We start from the raw sequence: 22,317 nt of genomic DNA on the forward strand, positions 1-22,317 counted from the left end.
TCGTGAGAGAACAGAGAAGTTTCAGAAGAGGTCGGGATCAGCAGTTTATCCGGACATTCCACTGTTAAAGGAGATTTTGTAATGAAAGACGTGCGGACGGCCACAGAGAAACACCTCCGTTGGAAGCCTTATGGGACAAGTTTGAACATGCCCAGCTGTTAAACAATTTCTCGGATACTCACTCGACTGAAAACCATCGAAAGCCGCCTGAATTTTAGGAATGGTTATCAACACGGAGGTGTTTCTCTGTGGCGCCGGGCCATGAGCGGCTGCATGCCAACGCGCGAATCTGTCCGCACGTCTTTCATTACAGAATCTCCTTTAACAGTGGAATGTCTGGATAAACTGCTGATCCCGACCTTTTCTGAAACTTCACTGTTCTCTCACGACGTCCTGGGTCAACAGAGGCTTAAATTTGGAAGTTTTCAGCTTGAAACAGGCTGACGACGGTGGCTCGGAGCACGGCGCGCTGTCCGGCGCCGTGGGCTGTCCTTAAAGTGACAGTAACACTCCATAATCTCTCATCAGTCCTTAAAATTTTTACCGAAAACCAGCTGAATTTCTCGAATGGTGTCCACTTGGATGTGCCTCACAGTTTCTGAAAAAATTTTGATCAAGCAAAGCGCCAGTCTCTGAGCCATTCCTGAACAATGAAAAAATAGACGGGAGGGGTGGACCACTCCTCACTCAAAGCCTGCCCACAGGCGAATGACGCAACCGACAGGCGTGAAAAAACTCCCGCATGCGCACGAGGGTTCAAGCTTGGCTGATGTAATCACACGTGATTCAAATCCATATAGTTTTTGAAAAAAATAAAAAGGTCGGTTTCTTTTCTAATAGACCTCGTACATGTAGTAAATATAAATTCTTACCTGTTAGTATCAGTGGGATTCATCAGAAAAAATAATCGTCCTGAGATGATCCAAAACAGTCTAAACAGTGAAGAAACGTCCCAGTCTGTACACAGCTGCACCGTGAGAGCTCCTCTCTCCCACAGAGTCTTGGCGATACCGTCAGCCACAAAGAAATAAAATAAAAATAATGTTAAAATTAGTCCGTTTTTGTTTTTGTGTCAAGTGGGCTTCTTCTTCTTCTTTTTCTTTTGAATCCAGTGGCGGACAGCACCATCTTAAGGTGCATTTACAGCCACCTACCAGGCTGATGACTGATCACTGAGATTTTACAAAACCTTAACTCCTGGCAGCCATAGTCATTTGTTTAAATGTGATGAAGTAATCTAGTGTCCTTTAGATATTTAAATAATTCTTTTTGCATGACGTGTGATGGGTTTTGCAGCAAATTTCCAAGGGACAGAAACACTGTAATGTCCAAAGTGAACCTGAACTACACTACCCACTATGCTCCCTGTGTTGACCGGCCAGTCATGTTTTGCACTTTTTGCGCTGACATCATCAGCAGGCGACAGCCAGCCAGTCTGCTACAAACACATGACAGACAGACTAAAATGTTTGATTTTAGGGTTTACAAATGTTTGTGACAGTTAAACTTTGCTGAGTTTAGCAGCAAAAAAAAAAAAATGTTATTGGAAGATAATTGGTCCGCTGATGGTCTTAAAATTTATCTAAAAAGCTAATCCGCGAGCAAAAACATTAGCTTTGATAATTATCTGCTATCGGATTAGCTGTACTGTGCCCACCACTGGGTCTGACTCTCCGCTCTACCCAGGATACTACGTGTAGTTAAGGTCAGAAGAATAAAAATCAACCAAGCGACTTTGTCACTGTATATAGGCCCCGGGGCCCATATTCTGAATTCTTAGATGAATTTGGTGAGTTTATCTCTAATTTGTCAACCCATGGAGATAACATTCTGATTGTTGGTGATTTCCACATTCATATAAATAAGCCTTCTGACCCTTCTGCAAATCATTTATGGAAATCATAGATGGATTAGGATTCCAGCAATGCATTCAGGGTTTGACACAGTGGAAATACACTGGATTTGGCCCTCGTGCATGGTACCATTGTCACAAATATTGACATCATGCCTCTTCCATCACCTCCCTATTTAGCTCATCTAATTAAATCCTACGTACCGGCCTGGGCTCTACGCTGTCAGGGTGCAGGACTACTTTGTGTCCCTAGGGTGAATAAGACGTCTGTGGGTCACAGAGCTTTCTCTTATTGTGCCCCTGTTCTGTGGAATGATCTCCCTGCTTCAATAAAACAGTCAGATTCTGTCGAGACTTTCAAATCCAGACTTAAGATGCACTTATTTTCCCTTTCGTATGGCTAGCATACTGGCAGAGTATGTTACTATGCTTTTTACTCTTTTAAATTCATTTTATTAGTAATGGGACAGGTCTCAACCTCAACTTCATCAAAATTCTGGGCATTAGTGAAGCTTACAGCTAGTGGCCGGCCGGCGATCACCTTAGTATTTTCTCTGCTTTCCCTATCGATTTACTGCTGATGAATTATACTTTAGGTGTCGTTTTTCTGGGAGTCTGATTCTGCTCTTTTTCTCTCTGCCAAGGTACAGATAGTGGGACGGCTACTGAACACAGGATGCCGGACTGACAGACTGTACACTGCAGTCTGCATTTGAAATGGACATTTCTGCAGGAACAGGCCCACTGACAGCATGTGGACTGCCTGTGTCATAACCGCCTGTGTGGACTTCTCATCAAAAACATATTCTTTTGTTATTGTGTCACGTTGTTTTGATTTCCTGTTTTCTGTTTCTTCACCTTTGTAAAGCTCTGTAAAACCTTATAACTGTTAGAATGGCCTAAGCAGTCACCCCTGTGAGTCTGGGCTGCTTCAGGTTTCTTCCTCTCTATCATCAGAGGGAGTTTTTTTCTTTACCACTGTGGCCTGTGTTCTTCCTCTCAGCTGTGCACTTTGAATCTTCTAGATGAGTCCCTCCATGGAGAAGTGACTCCTTGCATGAACACTGACAGCTCCAGTGCACATGGAAGAACCCCCGTAGTCCGTTATGATCTCTTGTCATGTCTGTGTTTTCGACTTCTTCACCCAAATTGCATCATCAGAGGGAGTTTTTTCTGTGGCCTGTGTTCTTGCTCTGGGGGTTGGTAAGGTTAGTCCTTACTCGTGTGAAGCACCTTGAGGCAGCTTTGTTGTGATTTGGCACAATATAAATGAAAAAAAAAAAAGAATTTAAATAAATTGAACTGAAATCTTTGAGTCTGTATGCAAGTTATAGTAGGTCTCTTGCCCCCTGTCTTATGAGTTTGGGTCTGTTCTGTTGTGGACTTCTTGATTACTTTCTGCTTTCTTTATCCTACAGATCACAGCTTGTCTTCCTCCTGACAAAGTGACCATGTTCCTCAGTCTCTTGTCCTTTGAGGGGAAGAACTTCAGCACTGATGATGTCCTGCAGGCAGTTCAGCTCAACAAAGATGTGTCTTCTGCCCTGAAGTTCCTGACGCACACCTGCCCCATCTGTCAAGATCAGGTCTCATTCGCAAAGGTGGGAACAGTGCACCTGCACCAACACTGTACCAAACACAGCAGACAGTTCATTATTAGTCCGAGAGAAGCTGTGCCAAGCCCGCTCATGGTATATTGTGTCCCAAACGGGAAGTGCCAAATCTTGAGTCCACAGTGAAACAGGAAATGTCAAATGTTGAGCACTTCCTGGTTTGACAATAGAGATCTTGTGGGATCTCACGTGAATTCATTGGTAAGCTGAGACTGAAACAGGAAGTGCCAAATTTTAAGGCCTCAATGAAACAAGAAATGTCAAATGTGTTTACCTTTAGAAAGTGTTTTTTATATAATTACCCCCTAGTTTTGATCAGTTTTTTTTTTTTATTAACCTGTTCTTTGCTATGTTGTTTTTCAAATCAAATCATCATGCGCATCAAATCAAATCAATTTTATTTATATAGCGCCAAATCACAACAAACAGTTGCCCCAAGGCGCTTTATATTGTAAGGCAAAGCCATACAATAATTACAGAAAAACCCCAACGGTCAAAACGACCCCCTGTGAGCAAGCACTTGGCCACAGTGGGAAGGAAAAACTCCCTTTTAACAGCAAGAAACCTCCAGCAGAACCAGACTCAGGGAGGGGCAGTCTTCTGCTGGGACTGGTTGGGGCTGAGGGAGAGAACCAGGAAAAAGACATGCTGTGGAAGAGAGCAGAGATCAATCACTAATGATTAAATGCAGAGTGGTGCATACAGAGCAAAAAGAGAAAGAAACATTGCATCATGGGAACCCCCCAGCAGTCTACGTCTATAGCAGCATAACTAAGGGATGGTTCAGGGTCACCTGATCCAGCCCTAACTATAAGCTTTAGCAAAAAGGAAAGTTTTAAGCCTAATCTTAAAAGTAGAGAGGGTGTCTGTCTCCCTGATCTGAATTGGGAGCTGGTTCCACAGGAGAGGAGCCTGAAAGCTGAAGGCTCTGCCTCCCATTCTACTCTTACAAACCCTAGGAACTACAAGTAAGCCTGCAGTCTGAGAGCGAAGCGCTCTATTGGGGTGATATGGTACTACGAGGTCCCTAAGATAAGATGGGACCTGATTATTCAAAACCTTATAAGTAAGAAGAAGAATTTTAAATTATATTCTAGAATTAACAGGAAGTCAATGAAGAGAGGCCAATATGGGTGAGATATGCTCTCTCCTTCTAGTCCCTGTCAGTACTCTAGCTGCAGCATTTTGAATTAACTGAAGGCTTTTCAGGGAACTTTTAGGACAACCTGATAATAATGAATTACAATAGTCCAGCCTAGAGGAAATAAATGCATGAATTAGTTTTTCAGCATCACTCTGAGACAAGACCTTTCTAATTTTAGAGATATTGCGTAAATGCAAAAAAGCAGTCCTACATATTTGTTTAATATGCGCATTGAATGACATATCCTGATCAAAATGACTCCAAGATTTCTCACAGTATTACTAGAGGTCAGGGTAATGCCATCCAGAGTAAGGATCTGGTTAGACACCATGTTTCTAAGATTTGTGGGGCCAAGTACAATAACTTCAGTTTATCTGAATTTAAAAGCAGGAAATTAGAGGTCATCCATGTCTTTATGTCTGTAAGACAATCCTGCAGTTTAGCTAATTGGTGTGTGTCCTCTGGCTTCATGGATAGATAAGCTGGGTATCATCTGCGTAACAATGAAAATTTAAGCAATGCTGTCTAATAATACTGCCTAAGGGAAGCATGTATAAAGTGAATAAAATTGGTCCTAGCACAGAACCTTGTGGAACTCCATAATTAACCTTAGACTGTGAAGAAGATTCCCCATTTACATGAACAAATTGTAATCTATTAGATAAATATGATTCAAACCACCGCAGCGCAGTGCCTTTAATACCTATGGCATGCTCTAATCTCTGTAATAAAATTTTACGGTCAACAGTATCAAAAGCAGCACTGAGGTCTAACAGGACAAGCACAGAGATGAGTCCACTGTCTGAGGCCATAAGAAGATCATTTGTAACCTTCACTAATGCTGTTTCTGTACTATGATGAATTCTGAAACCTGACTGAAACTCTTCAAATAGACCATTCCTCTGCAGATGATCAGTTAGCTGTTTTACAACTACCCTTTCAAGAATTTTTGAGAGAAAAGGAAGGTTGGAGATTGGCCTATAATTAGCTAAGATAGCTGGGTCAAGTGATGCTTTTTTAAGTAATGGTTTAATTACTGCCACCTTAAAAGCCTGTGGCACATAGCCAAAGCCATAGCCATAGTATTCTCTGTAATCCTCTGTAAGGTTTCTGTGTAACTTTTTGTTTGTCTCATTAAATTAAAATAATAATAATAATAAAAAGGAAATGTCAAATGTTGAACACTTCTGGATGGACACTTCCTGGATTGACAATAGACAAGATCTTGTGGGATCTCGCAGGAATTCAGTGGCAGGTTGAGACTGTAATAGGAAGTGCCAAATTTTGAGTCCACAGTGAAACAGGACTCAAAGGTGAAGAAGGTGAAGGTTTTTACCCATGCTCATGCTCCCCAGAAGCATTTACTGAAAATAAAGTGTGAAGGACCTAAATGAGATGGTGAGGACTTTTCCAGGCATGTGAGATGCAAATAAAGAAAATGCTTAAAGTGTGTGTGTGTGGGGGGGTTTAAGAGGGTCGTATTTGGGGAGTCTGGGGGAGCGAAGCCCCCCATAGACTGAAGGTTTTACCCATGCTAATGCCCCCCAGAAACATTAACTAAAAAAAGTCTGAAGGACCTAAATGACATGGTGAGATGCTGAAGAGCTTCGCTTGTTCATGTCCATGACATGTACATATTAGTCCAAAACCATCCAATACTTGCATTAATAATAGTCCAATATCTTCCAAAACTGTTGTGGTAGTAATAGTCCTGTGATGACCCAGCTGTTTTATGAAACTGTCCCGAACAAAGGGCTTGGACAACTATACTTTAAATACAGAAAAAGTTTATTGAAATCTCATGGAAAGCCACACAGATCTGGGCTCTATACAGCCAGAGCTTATGCAGGAACTGGATCAAGAAGAGCCACAAACACAAGTACAGTGGCTTTTTATAGAATGCGGGAGTCTCCTCCCCATTACAATGGGTGGACCTGTTCTCGCAACCTGCTCCTATTGGCTTCACAGCAACAGAAGTGTGGTCCACCCATATCTTGTGATCAGAAGGTTATTGGATCATATAGTGGTGTTGTGTCAAGCCGTGTAGCTAAACTGATTCAAACTGGAACACACAGATAACATGCGTCATGCAGATAAGCTGGGGTGTGGTACAAATCCAGTTACAGAGAAATAGAAACTTAATATTGTTATGGGTGTAGTCACCCATAGAGATGGTTAAACTTAGGAATATAATATGAGTATTCATAAGATAATCATTAACAATCCAAAACCACCCAAACTGTTGTGCTAGTAATAGTCCAATACAATCCAGAACTGTTGTAAAGCAGGTAGCTCAGTGGATATGGAGCTGGCCTGCCAACGTCGGCAGTGACCATACATGTCTTGTGGTCCTCGGCCTTTGAGATCGAGGGGTGTCTGGGAAGAGCTTATGGAGTCATGAGGTCACTAGGACAGAGGTGTTTGTCAATGCCGATATCTTTGCAGGCGAGCAAAGGTCCAAGTATTTTTAGGGTCCTGGTGCTGCCTGTCTTCCTGCTTCTTCTTTGTCTTTCGGCTGTTCCCGTTAGGGGTCGCCACAGCAGATCAATCGTTTCCATCTCACCCTGTCCTCTGTCTCTTCCTCTGTCTCACCAACCACCTGCATGTCCTCCCTCAGCACATCCATAAACCCCCTCTTTGGCCTCCCTCTTCTCCTCCTGCCTGGTGGCTCCATCCTCAGCATCCTTCTCCCTATATACCCTGGGTCCCTCCTCTGCACATGTCCAAACCATCTCAATCTCACCTCTCTGACTTTGTCTCCAAACCGTCCCACCTGAGCTGTCCCTCTGATATGTTCATTCCTAATCTTGTCCATTCTCGTCACTCCCAAAAAGAATCTCAACATCTTCAGCTCTGCCACCTCCATCTCTGCCTCCTGTCTTTTTGTTAGTGCCACCGTCTCTAAGTCGTCCAACATAGCTGGTCTCACTACTGTCTTGTAAACTTTCCCCTTCACTCTTGCTGATATTCTTCGGTCACAAATCACTCCCGCCACCTTTCTCCACCCACTCCACCCTGCCTGCACTCTCTTCTTCACCTCTCTACCACACTCTCCATTACTTTGAACAGTTGACCCCAAATATTTAAACTCATCTACTTTCACCACTTCTACTCCTTGTAACTGCACTATTCCACTGGGCTCCCTCTCATTCACACACTTGTACTCAGTCTTGCTTTTACTGACTTTCATTCCTCTTCTCTCCAGAGCATATCTCCACTTCTCCAGACAAGACTCAACTTGCTCTCTACTCTCACTACAGATCACAATGTCATCTGCAAACATCATAGTCCATGGGGACTCCTGTCTGATCTCATCCATCAACCTGTCCATCACCACTGCAAACAAGAAAGGACTCAGAGCTGATCCTTGGTGTAATCCCACCTCCACCTTGAATGAGTCTGTCATTCCGACTGCGCATCTCACCGCTGTCACACTATTCTTGTACATGTTCTGCACTACCCTCACATACTTCTCTGCCACTCCAGACTTCCTCATAGAATAACGCAGCTCTTCTCTTGGCACCCTATCATAAGCTTTTTCTAAGTCCACAAACACACAATGTAACTCTTTCTGGCCTTCTCTGTACTTCAACAGTATTCTCAGAGCAAACATTGCATCTGTAGTGCTCTTTCTCGGCATGAAACCATATTGCTGCTCACAGATCTTCACCTGTTTCCCATAACTTCATGCTGTGGCTGATCAACTTTATGCCTGTGTAGTTACTGCAACTCTGCACATCACCCTTGTTCTTGAAAGAAGGAACCAGGACACTTCGTCTCCACTCCTCAGGCATCCTCTCACTTTCCAAGATTTTATTAAACAATCTGGTTAGAAACTCTACTGCCATCTCTCCTAGACATTTCCATGCCTCCACTGGAATGTCATCTGGACCAATTGCCTTTCCACTCTTCATCCTCTTCATAGCAGCCCTCACTTCTTCCTTACTGATCTCTTGTACTTCCTGATTTACTCTCACCACATCATCCAGCCTTCTTGCTCATTTCTTCATTCATCAGCTCTTCAAAATATTCCCTCCACCTTCTCAGCACACACTGCTCACTTGTCAGCACATTAACATGTGCATCTTTTACCACCCTAACCTGTTGCACATCCTTTCCAGCTCTGTCCCTTTGTCTGGCCAATCGGTACAAGTCCTTTTCTCCTTCCTTACTATACCTTCTTGTACAGCTCGCAATATGCCCTTTTCTTCACTTTTGCCAGTTCTCTTTTCGCCTTATGCCGCATCTCCTTGTACTCCTGTCTACTTTCTTCATCTCTCTGACTATCCCAAAACTTTTTCGCCAACCTCTTTCTCCTTATGCTTTCCTGGACCTCTTCGTTCCACCACCAAGTCTCCTTGTCTTCCTTCCATTGTCCAGATGTCATACCCAGTACTGTCCTAGCTGTCTCCCTCACCACATCTGCAGTACTTTTCCAGTTGTCCAAAATTGCTTCCCCTCCAACCAGTGCTTTTCTCACCTGCTCGCTAAATTTCACACAACAGTCTTCCTCCTTCAGCTTCCACCATCTTATTCTTTGTTGAGCTCTCACTCTCTTTAGTAGAGAAGCTTGAATCTTTGACTGGACTGGGTTGCTTGATGCTCTCACTCTCTTCTTCTTCTTTACCTCTAAAGTCATCCTACAAACAACCATACTGTGCTGTCTAACAAGACTCTCTCCTGCCACCACCTTACAGTCTCTGATTTCTTTCACCTATGTGCATTTTCCTCCACTCTTATGTTACCCTGTGCTCCTCCCTTTTCTTAAAGTAGGTATTTACCACAGCCATTTCCATCCTTTTGCAAAATCAGCTACCATCTGTCCTTCCCCATTCCTATCCTTGATACCATATCTACCCATTAGTTCCTCATCACCTCTGTTCCCTTCACCAACATGCCCATTGAAGTCCGCGCCTATCACCGCTCTTTCATGTTTGGGTTTACTCTCCACCACCTCATCTAACACACTCCAGAAATCATCTTTCTCCTTCATTTCACAACCTACCTGTGGGGCATATGCACTGATGATATTCATCATTACCCCTTCAATTTCCAACTTCACACTCATCACCCTGTCAGACACTCGTTTAACCTCCAACACACTTTTAATATATTCTTCCTTTAAAATGACCCCGACACCATTTCTCTTCCTGTCCTCACCATGGTACAACAACTTGTACCCACCGCCGATGCTCCTGCTCTTACTTCCCTTCCACTTGGTCTCTTGCACGCCTCTCCATCATATCAGCCAGCTCTCTGCCTTTACCAGTCAGACTACAACATTCAAAGTCCCCACTCTCATTTCCACCCTTCTAGTTTTCTTCTTCTCCCGCTGTTTGTGGAACGTTCTCCTCTTCTTCTTCTTTCGTTGTCTTCGCCCAGCAGTAGCCCCAATTTCCACCGGCACAATGTTGGGCAACAGCACCGGTGGGCGCACGTTGTTAAACCTGGGCTGTGACCGATCCGGTATGGAAATTCGATTCTTAGTCTGCATAGTTGGTTGGCTTGTTTTACGCCGGATGCCCTTCCTGACGCAACCCTCCTCATTTATCCGTGCTTGGGACCGGCACTCAGAATGTACTGGCTGCACACCCCTTGTGGCTGCCTGTCTTGCTATATGGTTGTTAGTCTTGGTCATGAACCAGTAACCTAAGGCAAATGATTGGATTTCTTTGGTACTAGGTCTCTTCGGAGGATCCTTGGGTACTGTTGGAATGACTTTGTATCAAACGAGCAGTTACTAAGAGAGACTAGGCTGAGGAGGAGCATCACTTACATTACTCACTTATAAATCTATCATTTTGTTCTAAAATTTTGGAAAAAGTGGTTTCAGAGCAGCTCGTGGACCACCTTACTGAGAATAATCTCTTTGACCCACTGTATTCTGCCTTTAGAACATGCTTTCTGCTTCGTACACCACTACGGTTCTGGTGCTGTTAGATCTTAGTGCTGCATTTGATACCGTGGATCATCATATTCTGCTTGATAGGCTGGAAAATCATGTTGAGATTACTGGGAGTGCCCTTGCATGGTTGACATCACACCAGTCATTCTCACTGTGTTTTATACAGTAACACTACCTCTAGTGAGCAGTGATCCACCCCTCTTGTCGGATTTTTATTGCGAATAAATGTCTGAACGATTTGGAGCTTTGCTGCATTAAATTTTTCCAGAAACTGTGAGAGACCTCCAGGTGGACACCATTCTGAAAATTTAGATGGCTTTCAATGACGATTTTATGGGGATTACACAGATTAAGGAGTGCTCCAGCTGGTTTAAAGACCGTCCACAGGGTCTCGGAGCGCGCCGATCGACAGGCTCAAACCCCACTCAAACAACCAGATCATTTCCAACGTGAAGGCTTTGTTGATCCGGGACGTCGTCTAACTTTCACAAAAAAGGCAGAAGGCGTGGACATCAGCACTTTTCTGCACATTCTACTGTTACAGGAGTTTCTTTTCATGGAAAGAGAAGCAGAGGATTGCGCCACCATGCTGCTCATGGCGTGGGACAAAACCACCTCCGTGTTAGTCTCACAGGACGGCTTTCAGATGGCTCAGACAGCTTCCAGTTGCTTTTCAGTCGTGTGAGTATCCGAGAAATTGTGGATGAGCCTGGACATGCCAGATCATGTCCTGTGAGGCTTCATCAAGGCATTTGCTTTGCTCTTTCTGTTAAAGATTTTTGTATATATGTTATCACTGTTAAACATTTGTACATTTGTCTTCTTTCTCATGAGAACGGTGTTGTGCTGTTTTGCACTTCACCCTGAGAATGTACGTGTTATTCAACCTTGTTTTAGCTTTGTCTTCTTTCTCATGAGAACGGTGTTGTGCTGTTTGCACCTGTCTTAACGCAATCCTGAGAATTCAATTTGTTTTAGCACTCTGGGGTCAATCTGAGCTGGGGAATGAAGGGCTGGATGTACTTATTATTATAATATAACTTTGTTTTCGCAGCCTCTAACGACTGGGAGTAAGAGAACGTTTTGACTGTTGTGATGTGGTGCTTAGTGTGAAGGAGTGTGAAGGACAGGACACTTCAGGCAGATGCAGAACAGCTGATAACTGCAACAGACGAACGAGATGTGCTGACCTGTGTAAAAGAAAGTGTTCTTCCTTACAGCTGCACTTATTGACGTATGCGTTTATGTTACGGGAAGAAACTTGTCTTGCGTCATCACCCCCACCCTTAGGACAAGTTTTTTGTTTATGTGATGAGGGCGTCTCTTAATAAAAAGAGCGGAAAAGCAGGCCAGACTTTAGTGTAGCCTTGGTGTACAGCCTGACTGCACTCCGCGCGTAAAATTTGACTTTCTGTCTCACTGGTGTTTCTTGACTCTGTTTGTCTTGTTAAAGGTTTTAAAAAATGTTTGGAGGAGAAATACCCAACACTTCCATGACAAAAACTCCTGTAACAGTGGAATTTCTAAACTGGACGCTGTCTTGATCCGGTATGTTGTCTGACTAGCACAGGAATTGCGGACGACGTGGACATCAGCACTTTTTTCGGCAATTGAGACAGACGTGCGGAGGAACTCCGCGCATCACGGCGGAGCCGCATGGCGCAAAGCAACGCCGTGATGAAGCCTCACAGGACATGTTGGGGAATGTCCAGCTCATGCACAATTTCTCGGATACTCACACGACTGAAAAGCAACCAGAAGCCGTCTGAAAGCCACCTGAAAGCCGTCCTGTGAGACCAACACGGAGGTGGTTTTGTCCTGCTCCATGCATGGTGGCGCAATCCTCCGCTTCTCTTTCTATGAAAAAAAACTCCTGTAACAGTAGAATGTTCCGAAAAAGTGCTGATGTCCATGCCTTCTGCCTTTTTTGTGAAAGGTTAGATGACGTCCCAGATCAACAAAGCCTTCACGTGGGAAATGATCTGGTTGTTTGAGCGGGGTTGAGCTTGTCGATCGGCACTCGGAGCGTGCTGCGCTCTCAGACGCTGTGGGCGGTCTTTAAACCGGCTGAAGCACTCCTTAATCTGTGTAATCCCCATAAAATCGTCGCTGAAAGCCATCTAAATTTTCCGATGGTGTCCAGCTGGAGCTCTCTCACAGTTTCTGGAAAAATTTGAATGCAGCAAAGCTCCAAATCGTTCAGACATTTATTTGCAATAAAAATCCGACGAGAGGGGTGGACCACTGCTCACACAAAGCCGCTCACAGCTGAATGACGCAACCGACAGGCGTGAAAAAAACTCACGCATACGCACGAAGGTCAAGCTTGGCTGATGCAATCATACGTGATTCAATCCATATGGTTTTTTGCAAAAAATAAAAGGTCCGATACTTTTTTGGACAGACCTCGTATACCTTAGGTGTAGTTTTTCTCTGTCTGAGGTGCAGAGGGAAATACGTGGGATTATCGTCAGTGGACAATGGATGCTGGACTGACAGCAAGATGCCTGAGATGATGCAGCTGATTTTTTTGATTGCCTGTTTTTTTTTATAGTAGAGAAGCTTGAATCTTCGACTGGAACTGGGTTTGCTTGACGTGAGGACGTTTCGCTTCAAATCGCAGAAGCTTCCTCAGCTAAATTCTTGCTCTGGTAGTCCTGACTTCTGTCTTGACTCTTGTAGAGAAGAATTAAATAGAACCCAACAAGAGCTGGAGTTTTTAACCTAACCAGACCCCTCCTACCGAGAGGCCAACTGCTACAGGCTAGTGACTAAAACAATAGCTCTAATTAGCACCTATTGTGCTCTAGTTAGCACCCTCCTAATGACAGGACAGCTGTCCCTCCTAATGATTCAAAGATTCAAGTTTCTCTACTATGGAAGCCACCTGGACAACTGAGAGCCTACCCAGAAAAATTTCCTGTTTTTGTTTCTTAAGCTTTGTAAATTTTTGTTCTGTTAGAATGGCCTAAGCATTGGGACACCCCTGTGAGTCTGGTCTGCTTGACGTTTCTTCCTCAAATCATCAGAGGGAGATTTTTCTTACCACTGTCTCCTGTGTTCTTGCTCTGGGGGTTTGTAAGGTTAGACCTTACTGTGTGAAGCACCTTGAGGCAACTTTGTTGTGATTTGGCGCTATATAAATGGAATAAATTTAAATTACATTGTGAGGGAGCGTCACCTATGACATTTTGGCCGTGTGGCCCCTTTCTCTGTGTGTGATCCAGCACGCAGATGTCTGAGTGTGGAGGACCCCAGTGAGTGAAGAGGCTCAAGTACATGCTTATTTTTCACCTGGCTGCAGCAAATAGATGGTTATTTTAGAGATTGTTCTGCCTGGGTGGTTGGCATCCAGGACCCAAAGCAGTTCCATGGTGTTGTGGATACAGCAAAGCACAGCACCAGCACATACACCCAGATTAGGGATGCACCGATACGCAATTTTTCACTTCCGATCCTGATACCTGAATTTGGATATCTGCCAATACTGATACTTTCCGATCCGATACCAAACTCTGCTTTATATGAGGATTTTCCTAAAAAATAGACCTGAAAGTTGAGAAGGTTGTCTCTAAGATGAAAGCCTAGATTTGATGTTTTGGTGAAAGAATTAAGTACTTTTATTTTTTTTATAGGCTTAAGAGAAAAGACAGCACTCTCTCTTTGTCTGTCTCTCCTTCTCAATTTTCAATTTCAGTGGAGCTTTATTGATATGGGAGACATTGTCAAAGCAAGAGTAAAAATTCAAAATTAGGTCCTCTCTCCCTCTCTCTGTCTGTCTCTCTCTCTTTGTCTGTCTGTCTCTCTCTGTCGCTCTCTCCCTCTCTCCCTCTCTCTGTCTGTCTCTCCTCTCCTCTCTCTCTGCCTGTCTCTCTCTGTCTGTCTCCCTCTCTCTCTGTCTGTCTCTCTCTCTGTTTGTCTGTCTCTCCCTCTCTCTCCCTCTCTCCCTCTCTCTGTCTGTCTCTCGCTCTCTCTCTCTGCCTGTCTCTCTCTGTCTGTCTCTCTCCCTCTCTCTCTGTCTCTCTCCCTCTCTCTCTGTCTGTCTCTCTCCCTCTCTCTCTGTCTGTCTCTCTCCCTCTCTCTCTGTCTGTCTCTCGCTCTCTCTCTGCCTGTCTCTCTCCTCTCTGTCTCTTTGTTTCTTTCTTGCTGTTTTTGTGCTGTGCAAATTTAAATTTTAAAACACAAAGCCTTTCACCTGTAAAGTAAATGTATCATCAGTGATGCTCACGCGTAGGATTTTAATGGAGGGTTTTTAAGGACAGAATCTCTGTTCAGCTCCTCCTCGGCTGCACGCTGTGCTGGCTTTTCATAGCGTTCGTTAGCACACATTTTCAGCAACAATTCAGTTAATTTTTCGGAAAATCCGCTCGACAAACAAACAATTTGAACCTGAGAGCCAGGCAGAAATTTGCCGCTACCTGCAACTAGAACACTCCAGAAGAGAGCTCTCTCAAACAGCCGACTTCAGAAAACCTCCCTGTCCCCCCGCCTCCCGCTCAGCAGTAAACAAGCAGAGAGCAAACAGCAGCAGTTGAGAGGATTCACAGTGGCTCTTCTCCTATATTGGAAAGTGTCGCGGGTTGGATTGGTATTTTCCGATACGTGAATTACATCGGTATCCGAACCTGATACTGATCTGGGATCGGATCAGTCCCATCCCTAACCCAAACTTGACTTGGCTTGCTAATATGTAGATGTGGATTTGAATCCCGCTCACTGTACCTGTTTATGTCCTTGGACAAGGCACTTAATTTGTATCAGCTTAGACCACCCAGCTGCAAAATGGGAAGTAACCTGCAGTGGGCCGGCATCCTGTCCAGGGAGAGTTGGGTACGAGAGTCCACTTCATGTCACAGAAAGCAGAGGTAAGCATTGGCCTGATGGGTTTCACAGCCTGTAAGGACTTAATACCATCCAAAGCTGTTGCATTAGCAATGGCCCAATACAGTTCCAAAGCTGTTTCCAGCATTGGCTGGAGAAGTAACCCGTGTTGGACTGACACTCTGTTCTGGGGCAGTCATCAAACTTGCTTCCTCTTTGCGCCATGGAAATGGGTTAACTCTCACACCATGGGCAGCTCTTTCAAACCTCCTACTGACTAAAAACAGCTTTGTGAACCGCTCAGTAGTACTTTGTAGTCTTTGGCAGATGTCTCAGATAACACTGTCCCCACAAGACAGATCCATCATGTATGTCTTTGTCTCTTTCGTCAGTTTTTTTGGTGGTCCACTGAGTCTGGAGAGGGGTGCGTTTCTTTTTTGTTCTTGCCGGGGTTTTGCTCAGAGATCAAATAGAGAACTGATGAATATCACACCAGAGTGTGCACAAATGAAGGATGGTGCAGCAGGGTCCAGTTTTAATGCTGTGCACAGCAAAAATTAATTAAAATAATCAGAGATATTAACAAAGTTTGACTACTTAGAAATGTGTTGATATGTGAGGTCATGCCCTGAAAAAAAAAAACCTCCTGGCTTTTGGAAAATGGTGGAGGACGACTCACCCACTCTGAGCCAACTAAGGTGCATGAAGGTAAATCAGTAGTAATAATAATAAGATTCTACTAAAGAGTGTACGAGGTCTGTCCAAAAAGTAACGGACCTTTTTATTTTTTTAAAAAACTATATGGATTTGAATCACGTGTGATTGCATCAGCCAAGCTTGAACCTTTGTGCGCATGCGTGAGTTTTTTCACGCCTGTCGGTTGCGTCATTCGCCTGTGGGCAGGCTTTGGAGCTTTGCTGCATCAAATTTTTCCAGAAACTGAGAGACAGCCAGGTGGACACCATTCGCTAAATTCAGATGGCTTTCAGGGACGATTTTATGGGGATCACACAGATTGAGGAGTTTCCTTCCCACTGTCACCAAGTGCTTGCTCACAGGGGGTCATTTTGACCGTTGGGGTTTTTCTGTAATTATTGTATGGCTTTGCCTTACAATATAAAGCACCTTGGGGCAACTGTTTGTTGTGATTTGGCGCTATATAAATAAAATTGATTTGATTTGATTTACAGCCTGTTTAAAGACTGCCCATAGCGGCTGAGAGCGCGCCGCGTTCCAAGCGGCGACTGACAGGCTCAAACGACCAGATCATTTCCAAACTGAATGCTGTGTTGATCCGGGACATCGTCTGACTACCATAGAAATGGCAGAAGATGTGGACATCAAGACTTTTTCGGCACATTCCACTGTTACAGGAGTTTTTGTCATGGAAAGAGGAGCGGAGGAATGCGCCACCATGCCGCGAATGGCGCGGTACAAAACCACCTCTGTATTGGTCTCACAGGACGGCTTTCAGACGGCTTTCGGTGACTTTTCAGTCGTGTGACTATCCGAGAAATTGTGGATTAGCTGGACATGCCAGAACATGTCCTGTGAGGCTTCATCACGGCGTTGGTTTGCGCCATGCGGCTCCGTCCCGACACGCGAATTCCTGTGGTTTTGTCCCGCGCCATTCACGACACGGTGGCGCATTCCTCCGCTCCTCTTTCCATGACAAAAACTCCTGTAACAGTGGAATGTGCCGAAAAAGTCTTGATGTCCACGTGTTCTGCCATTTCTGTCGTAGTCAGACGACGTCCCGGATCAACACAGCATTCAGTTTGGAAATGATCTGCTCATTTGAGCATGTCGATCACCGCTCGGAACACGGCGTGCTCTCAGTCGCTGTGGGTGGTCTTTAAGCCAGCTGTAACACTCCTCAATCTGTGTGATCCCCATAAAATCATCCCTGAAAGCCATCCGAATTTAGTGAATGGTGTCCACCTGGAGGTCTCTCACAGTTTCTGGAAAAATTTGATGCAGCAAAGCTCCAAATCAGACATTTCCCTGACAATAAAAATCCGATCAGGGGGGTGGACCAGTGCTCACTCAAAGCCTGCCCACAGGCGAATGACGCAACCGACAGGCGTGAAAAAACTCACGCATGCGCATGAAGGTTCAAGCTTGGCTGATGCAATCACACGTCAAATCCATATAGTTTTTGAAAAAAATAAAAAGGTCCGTTACTTTTTGGACAGACCTCGTAAAATACCATCAAACCTAAATAGAGCCGTTAACACTTAATGTTTTAAATCAGTTACACAGTGAACACTGAACTGAAGCTGAACAGCAAAAAAGTGATCTCGTGAATCAAAATGTCATCTTTTTCAGTGAGATTTGTTGGCTCACAGCTGATGGCAGGATCAGACATGTGCTGGCATTGGAGATGTCCAACACTGGAGGGTTAGTTTGGTACAGCTGTCCTACCCGGGCAGAGATGCTTGGACTTGAAATGGAGTATCTTTGGGGAAGGTCTTACTTTGTTTCCTCTGCAGACAGGATGAGGGTTTGCTGTCACTTCTCAGCAAAATCCAGCCCGTTTTCTCTGCACCCTGGAAAGTCCAGAATCACCTCTCAGCTGTGCACTTTGAATCTTCTAGATGAGTCCCTCCATGGAGAAGTGATTCCTTGCATGAACACTGACAGCTCCAGTGCACATGGAAGAACCCCCGTAGTCCGTTATGATCTCTTGTCATGTCTGTGTTTTCGACTTCTTCACCCAAATTGCATCATCAGACGGAGTTTTTTCTGTGGCCTGTGTTCTTGCTCTGGTGGTTGATAAGGTTAGACCTTACTCGTATGAAGCACCTTGAGGCAACTTTGTTGTGATTTGGCACGATATAATGAAATAAATTAAATTAAATTATTTCCTACTACTTTTTACTCTTTATTTTACTTTGTCTTTTATTTGTTTTATTGCCTGTTGCAATTTTATTTTTACTTATATTTATTTACAATTGGTGCCCTTTTTAATGCTGTACAGCACTTTGGTTGACTGCTGTTTTAAACATGCTTTAGAAATAAAGGTTGAGTTGAGAATAACTCCACTCATACCAAAAAAAAAAAAAAAAACTCCACGCCACATGGCTCATTATTCATCGTTCATTGTTCGGTGTGACCAGGACTTAACACTTCAGGTTTTTGCCTTGAGGCCAGCAGTCGGGACTGAAAGTCTTCTTTGTGACTGTTTTTGAAACAGATCGTCACAATGACCCACTGCTCCTGTTTTCTGTGCGAGAGCTGTTTTAAGGCCTTTTTCTCATCAGCCATCATGGAGAGGAGCATCGAACAGCTGGCATGTCCTCAGTGTGGTCAGCCAGAGGTCAGTGGTCCAGGCGGCATGGAGGAGTCCATGGACTACTTTAACCTGCTGGACACACAGGTCAGTGATTAATTACTGTCCCCATTTCTTGTCTCTGTGGACTCATTTGTAAAATTAATATTTGGCTTTTTGTGAGTTGGTGTTTTACTGCCAATCTAATGTTAGGAAAAGAAAAAAATTCTTATCTGGATCAAAACTTGTATGAAAACTGAGACCTGCTCCTTGATTCAGATTTGCACCATTATTGAAATGACGGTTCCTTGATCTAAGGCCTACCTCCCTGTCAAGTCTCCCTAACCCTCAAAATCCTCATCACAATCTAACTGACAAACAACGAAAACAGTATCTCCTTGGTGAAGGTGGCAGTCCCATGTAGGCCCTGAGACTCATCCAACTGGTGTTTGTCCCCAGATACCGTAGCAACTCCCCCTGGATGGGACACCAGTCCATCGCAAGTTACATTCCCAACTGAGGCTGGTACCCGTTTACAGCTGGGTAGACTGAGACGGTGCAGATGATGAAGTGTCCGGTCCAAAGACACAGGTCAAACCCATGTCTGCAGTTTGCTGTCTTGACTTCTGTCCCAGTGATGGACAGTTTCCTCTGGACAGTCTTCTTTTAGTGCAGTGGTCACCAAATAATTGCAAGCTGAGATCACTTTTGTCATCAGATTAAAATCAAAGATCTACATTTTCCTACAAAATGGCGGGTCAAGTGAGGTCCATGCACCGGTGTTGCCATATTCACCACACAGCAGAACCCCCTTGGATCCTGGATGAGAGACACCCAATCCCAGGCAGACAAAAGGCCCATCCCCACCTCTCCAAATTCCCTGCTGCAGCCAGGTGATAAATGGGCGTGTCGTCAGCCACGTGAAGTGTGAACGTGTCCTTGGTCTTCTCCAGGTGCTGGGGTCCTCGGCAGTGATGCATTCACGTCTGTGGCAGAAAATCTGTCACAGCAGCCGTTACAGCAGAATTCCTGTCATCTGCAGTGGCACACTGCAGGTGACGTGTGAAGCGCTGTCATCTTTCAGTGATAAGTCATCAATGATAATTTGCTTGATTGAAAGACACAACAGTGTTTTAGTGTTTTGCACAGCATTCTGTTAGAACAGGAAACCCTGCCTCTAATGGCAGCTTATAAGTTCACATTTTGTCAGGTTATAGATTAACTTCTCTGTTATATCACACAGATTATTCACATCTTCTTGATGAAAACCAGGTGACTCATACATACATCTTCAACCACTTATCTGGGATCTGGTCACGGGGTCAGCAGCTCTACAAGGCGTCCCCAGACTTCCCTTTCCATGGCCACATTGACCACCTCTGACTGGGGGATCCCGAGGCGTTCCCAGACCAATGTGGCAATGTGAGCATCTCTTTAAAAATTCCAGCAGAGTCCACAGAACGTAGGTGTAGTGGCAGTGTGTTCCACAGTCCACAAAACACATGTAGACTGGATGGGTGTACTCCCAGGCACCATCCAGGATCCTTGTGAGAGTGAAGAACTGGTCAGTTGTTCCACGGCCAGGACGGAACCCACATTGTTTCTCTTCAATCTGAGGTTGGAATATCAGCCAAACCCTCTTTTCCAGCACCCTGGAGTAGACTTTACCAGGGAGACTGAGTAGTGTGATGCCCCTGTAATTGACACACACTCTCTGGTCCATTTATTAAATATGGGGTCCTCCACCCCAGTTTGCCACTCCTTAGGCACTGTCCCAGACCTCAGTGCAATGTTGAAGATGCATCTCATCCAAGACAATCCCTCCACTCCCAGAGCCTTCTGCATGTCTGGATGGATCTCATCAACCCCCGGGGCCTTGCCACTGCAGAGTTGTTTGACTACCTCAGTGACTTCCACCAGTGAAATTGATGATGATCCCCCATTAGCTTTCAGCTCTGACCCTAATATAGAGGGCGCTCCGGTCTGATGCAGGAGTTCCTCAAAGCGTCCCTTCCAGTGTCCGATTACCTCATCAGTTGAGGTCAACGGAGTCCCATCCTTACTGTAGACAGCTTGGATGGTTCCCCATTTTCCTCTCCTGAGGTGCCTCACGGTCCACCAGAAGCACCTTGGTGCCACCTGAAAGTCTTTCTCCATGATGCTCCGAACTCCTCCCACACCCACCTCTTTGCCTCCCTCTTTGCCTCGGTACCTTGCAACTGCCTCTGGAGTCCCCCTGACATGATATATCCCAGAATGACTCCTTCAGTTGGACTGCTTCCCTGACCACCGGTGTCCACTATGGTGTTCGAGGGTTGCCACTCCTTGAGGCACCTAAGACCTTCAGGCAACACCTCCCCGCTTCATCAGTGGAAGCTTTGAACATTGCTCGTTCTGGTTCAGTGCCGCCAAGCTCCACGGGAATGCCAGAAAAGCCCCACTGGAGGTGTGAGTTGAACATCTGTCGAACAGTGGGCTTCTCCAGATGTTCCCAGTTGACCCACACTATCCATTTTGGCTTACCGGGTCTGTCCAAAGTCCTCCCCCACCTTCTGATCCAACTCACCACCAGATAGTGATCAGTTGACAGCTCTGTCCCTCTCTTCACCCGAGTGTCCAGAACATGCGGCCTCAGATCAGATGATATGATCACAAAATCGGAGACTCGTGAGTATCCCGACACCCACTCAGTGCCTCAGACCCTGGGCAACTCTAGAGAAGAATAAGGTCCAACCCCTATCAAGGAGAGTAGTTCTGGAGCCAAGGCTGTGCGTAGAGGCGAGGCCCACCGCATCTAACTGGTAGTGCTCCACCTCTCGCACAAGGTCCGGCTCCTTTCCCCACAGTGAGATGATCTTCCACACCCCCAGAACTAGCCTCTGCCACTCGGGTCTGGTCAGTTGAGGCCCTCGACTTTCACTGCCACTCATAGGACTTTGCACCCGAACCAAGTGGTTCCCCCTGCGGGTGGTGAGCCCACAGGGTGGAGATGGAAAGTCCACAAAGCCTTGTCAGGCTTTGCCCGACCAGGCTCCGTGGCAAGCCTGGTCACCAGGCGCTCACTGATGGGCCTTCCATCCGGGCCTGGCTCCAGACGGGGGCCCTGGCCTTCCTCCGAAGTGTGTCATGTTTTCTCTTCCTCGATTTTCCATGGAGTCATTGTGAACCAGGTGACTCTCTTTAGTAATCGATCTCTCGCTGTCTGTTTTTCCCTTCTCGTTTATCCTTGTCGCTGCGGTAAACGGCAGATGATGAAAATCATTGAAAATGATGTAATATCTGGCCTGCCATCTTCGGCTTGCAGGCGACATGTGAATGCAGCGTGATAAGTAGGATGCATCGATCCACAATTTTTCACTTCTGATCCAAAACCTGAATTTGGATATCTGCTGATACCGATACTACCTCTGTTTTCTTTAATATTATTATTGTTGTTGATTTTTAGATTTTTTTTTTTTTTTTTTTTTGGATTTTTAGTTGTTGATTTTCTTAAAAAAGGAGACCCAAAAGTTGAGCTACAATTTGCCAGAAGGCGCATCTAAGATGAAACCCTAGATTTGATGTTTTGGTGAAAGAATTAAGTACTTTTATTTTTTTATAGACTTTTACAGCCTTATTTTTACAGACTTAAAGAGAAAGGACAGCACTCTCTGTCTCTGTCTCTCCTCAATTTCAGTGGAGCTTTATTGATATGGGAGACATTGTCAAGCA

General features: G+C 44.9%; 1 protein-coding gene and 1 long non-coding RNA gene across 3 annotated transcripts in view; one reads left to right on the forward strand and one right to left on the reverse strand.

The window, feature by feature from the left end:
* Positions 1-22,317, forward strand: part of si:dkey-181m9.8 (E3 ubiquitin-protein ligase RNF31) — a 156,095-nt gene that overhangs the window by 62,444 nt on the left and 71,334 nt on the right. For both annotated transcript variants that reach the window (XM_034183161.1, XM_034183162.1), the window contains exons 10-11: positions 3,271-3,453; positions 18,532-18,714. In XM_034183161.1, coding sequence (XP_034039052.1) covers positions 3,271-3,453; positions 18,532-18,714 — 366 coding nt within the window. The remainder of the gene's footprint in view (positions 1-3,270; positions 3,454-18,531; positions 18,715-22,317) is intronic.
* LOC117521814 lies at positions 5,658-11,331 on the reverse strand. Its single transcript, XR_004564064.1, has 3 exons — positions 11,312-11,331; positions 11,172-11,173; positions 5,658-5,915 (listed from the first exon to the last, which is right to left on the reverse strand). It is a non-coding gene; the product is annotated as an uncharacterized LOC117521814 (long non-coding RNA).

Source organism: Thalassophryne amazonica, chromosome 12 (genome assembly GCF_902500255.1).
Source record: "Thalassophryne amazonica chromosome 12, fThaAma1.1, whole genome shotgun sequence".
Lineage (NCBI taxonomy): Eukaryota > Metazoa > Chordata > Actinopteri > Batrachoidiformes > Batrachoididae > Thalassophryne > Thalassophryne amazonica.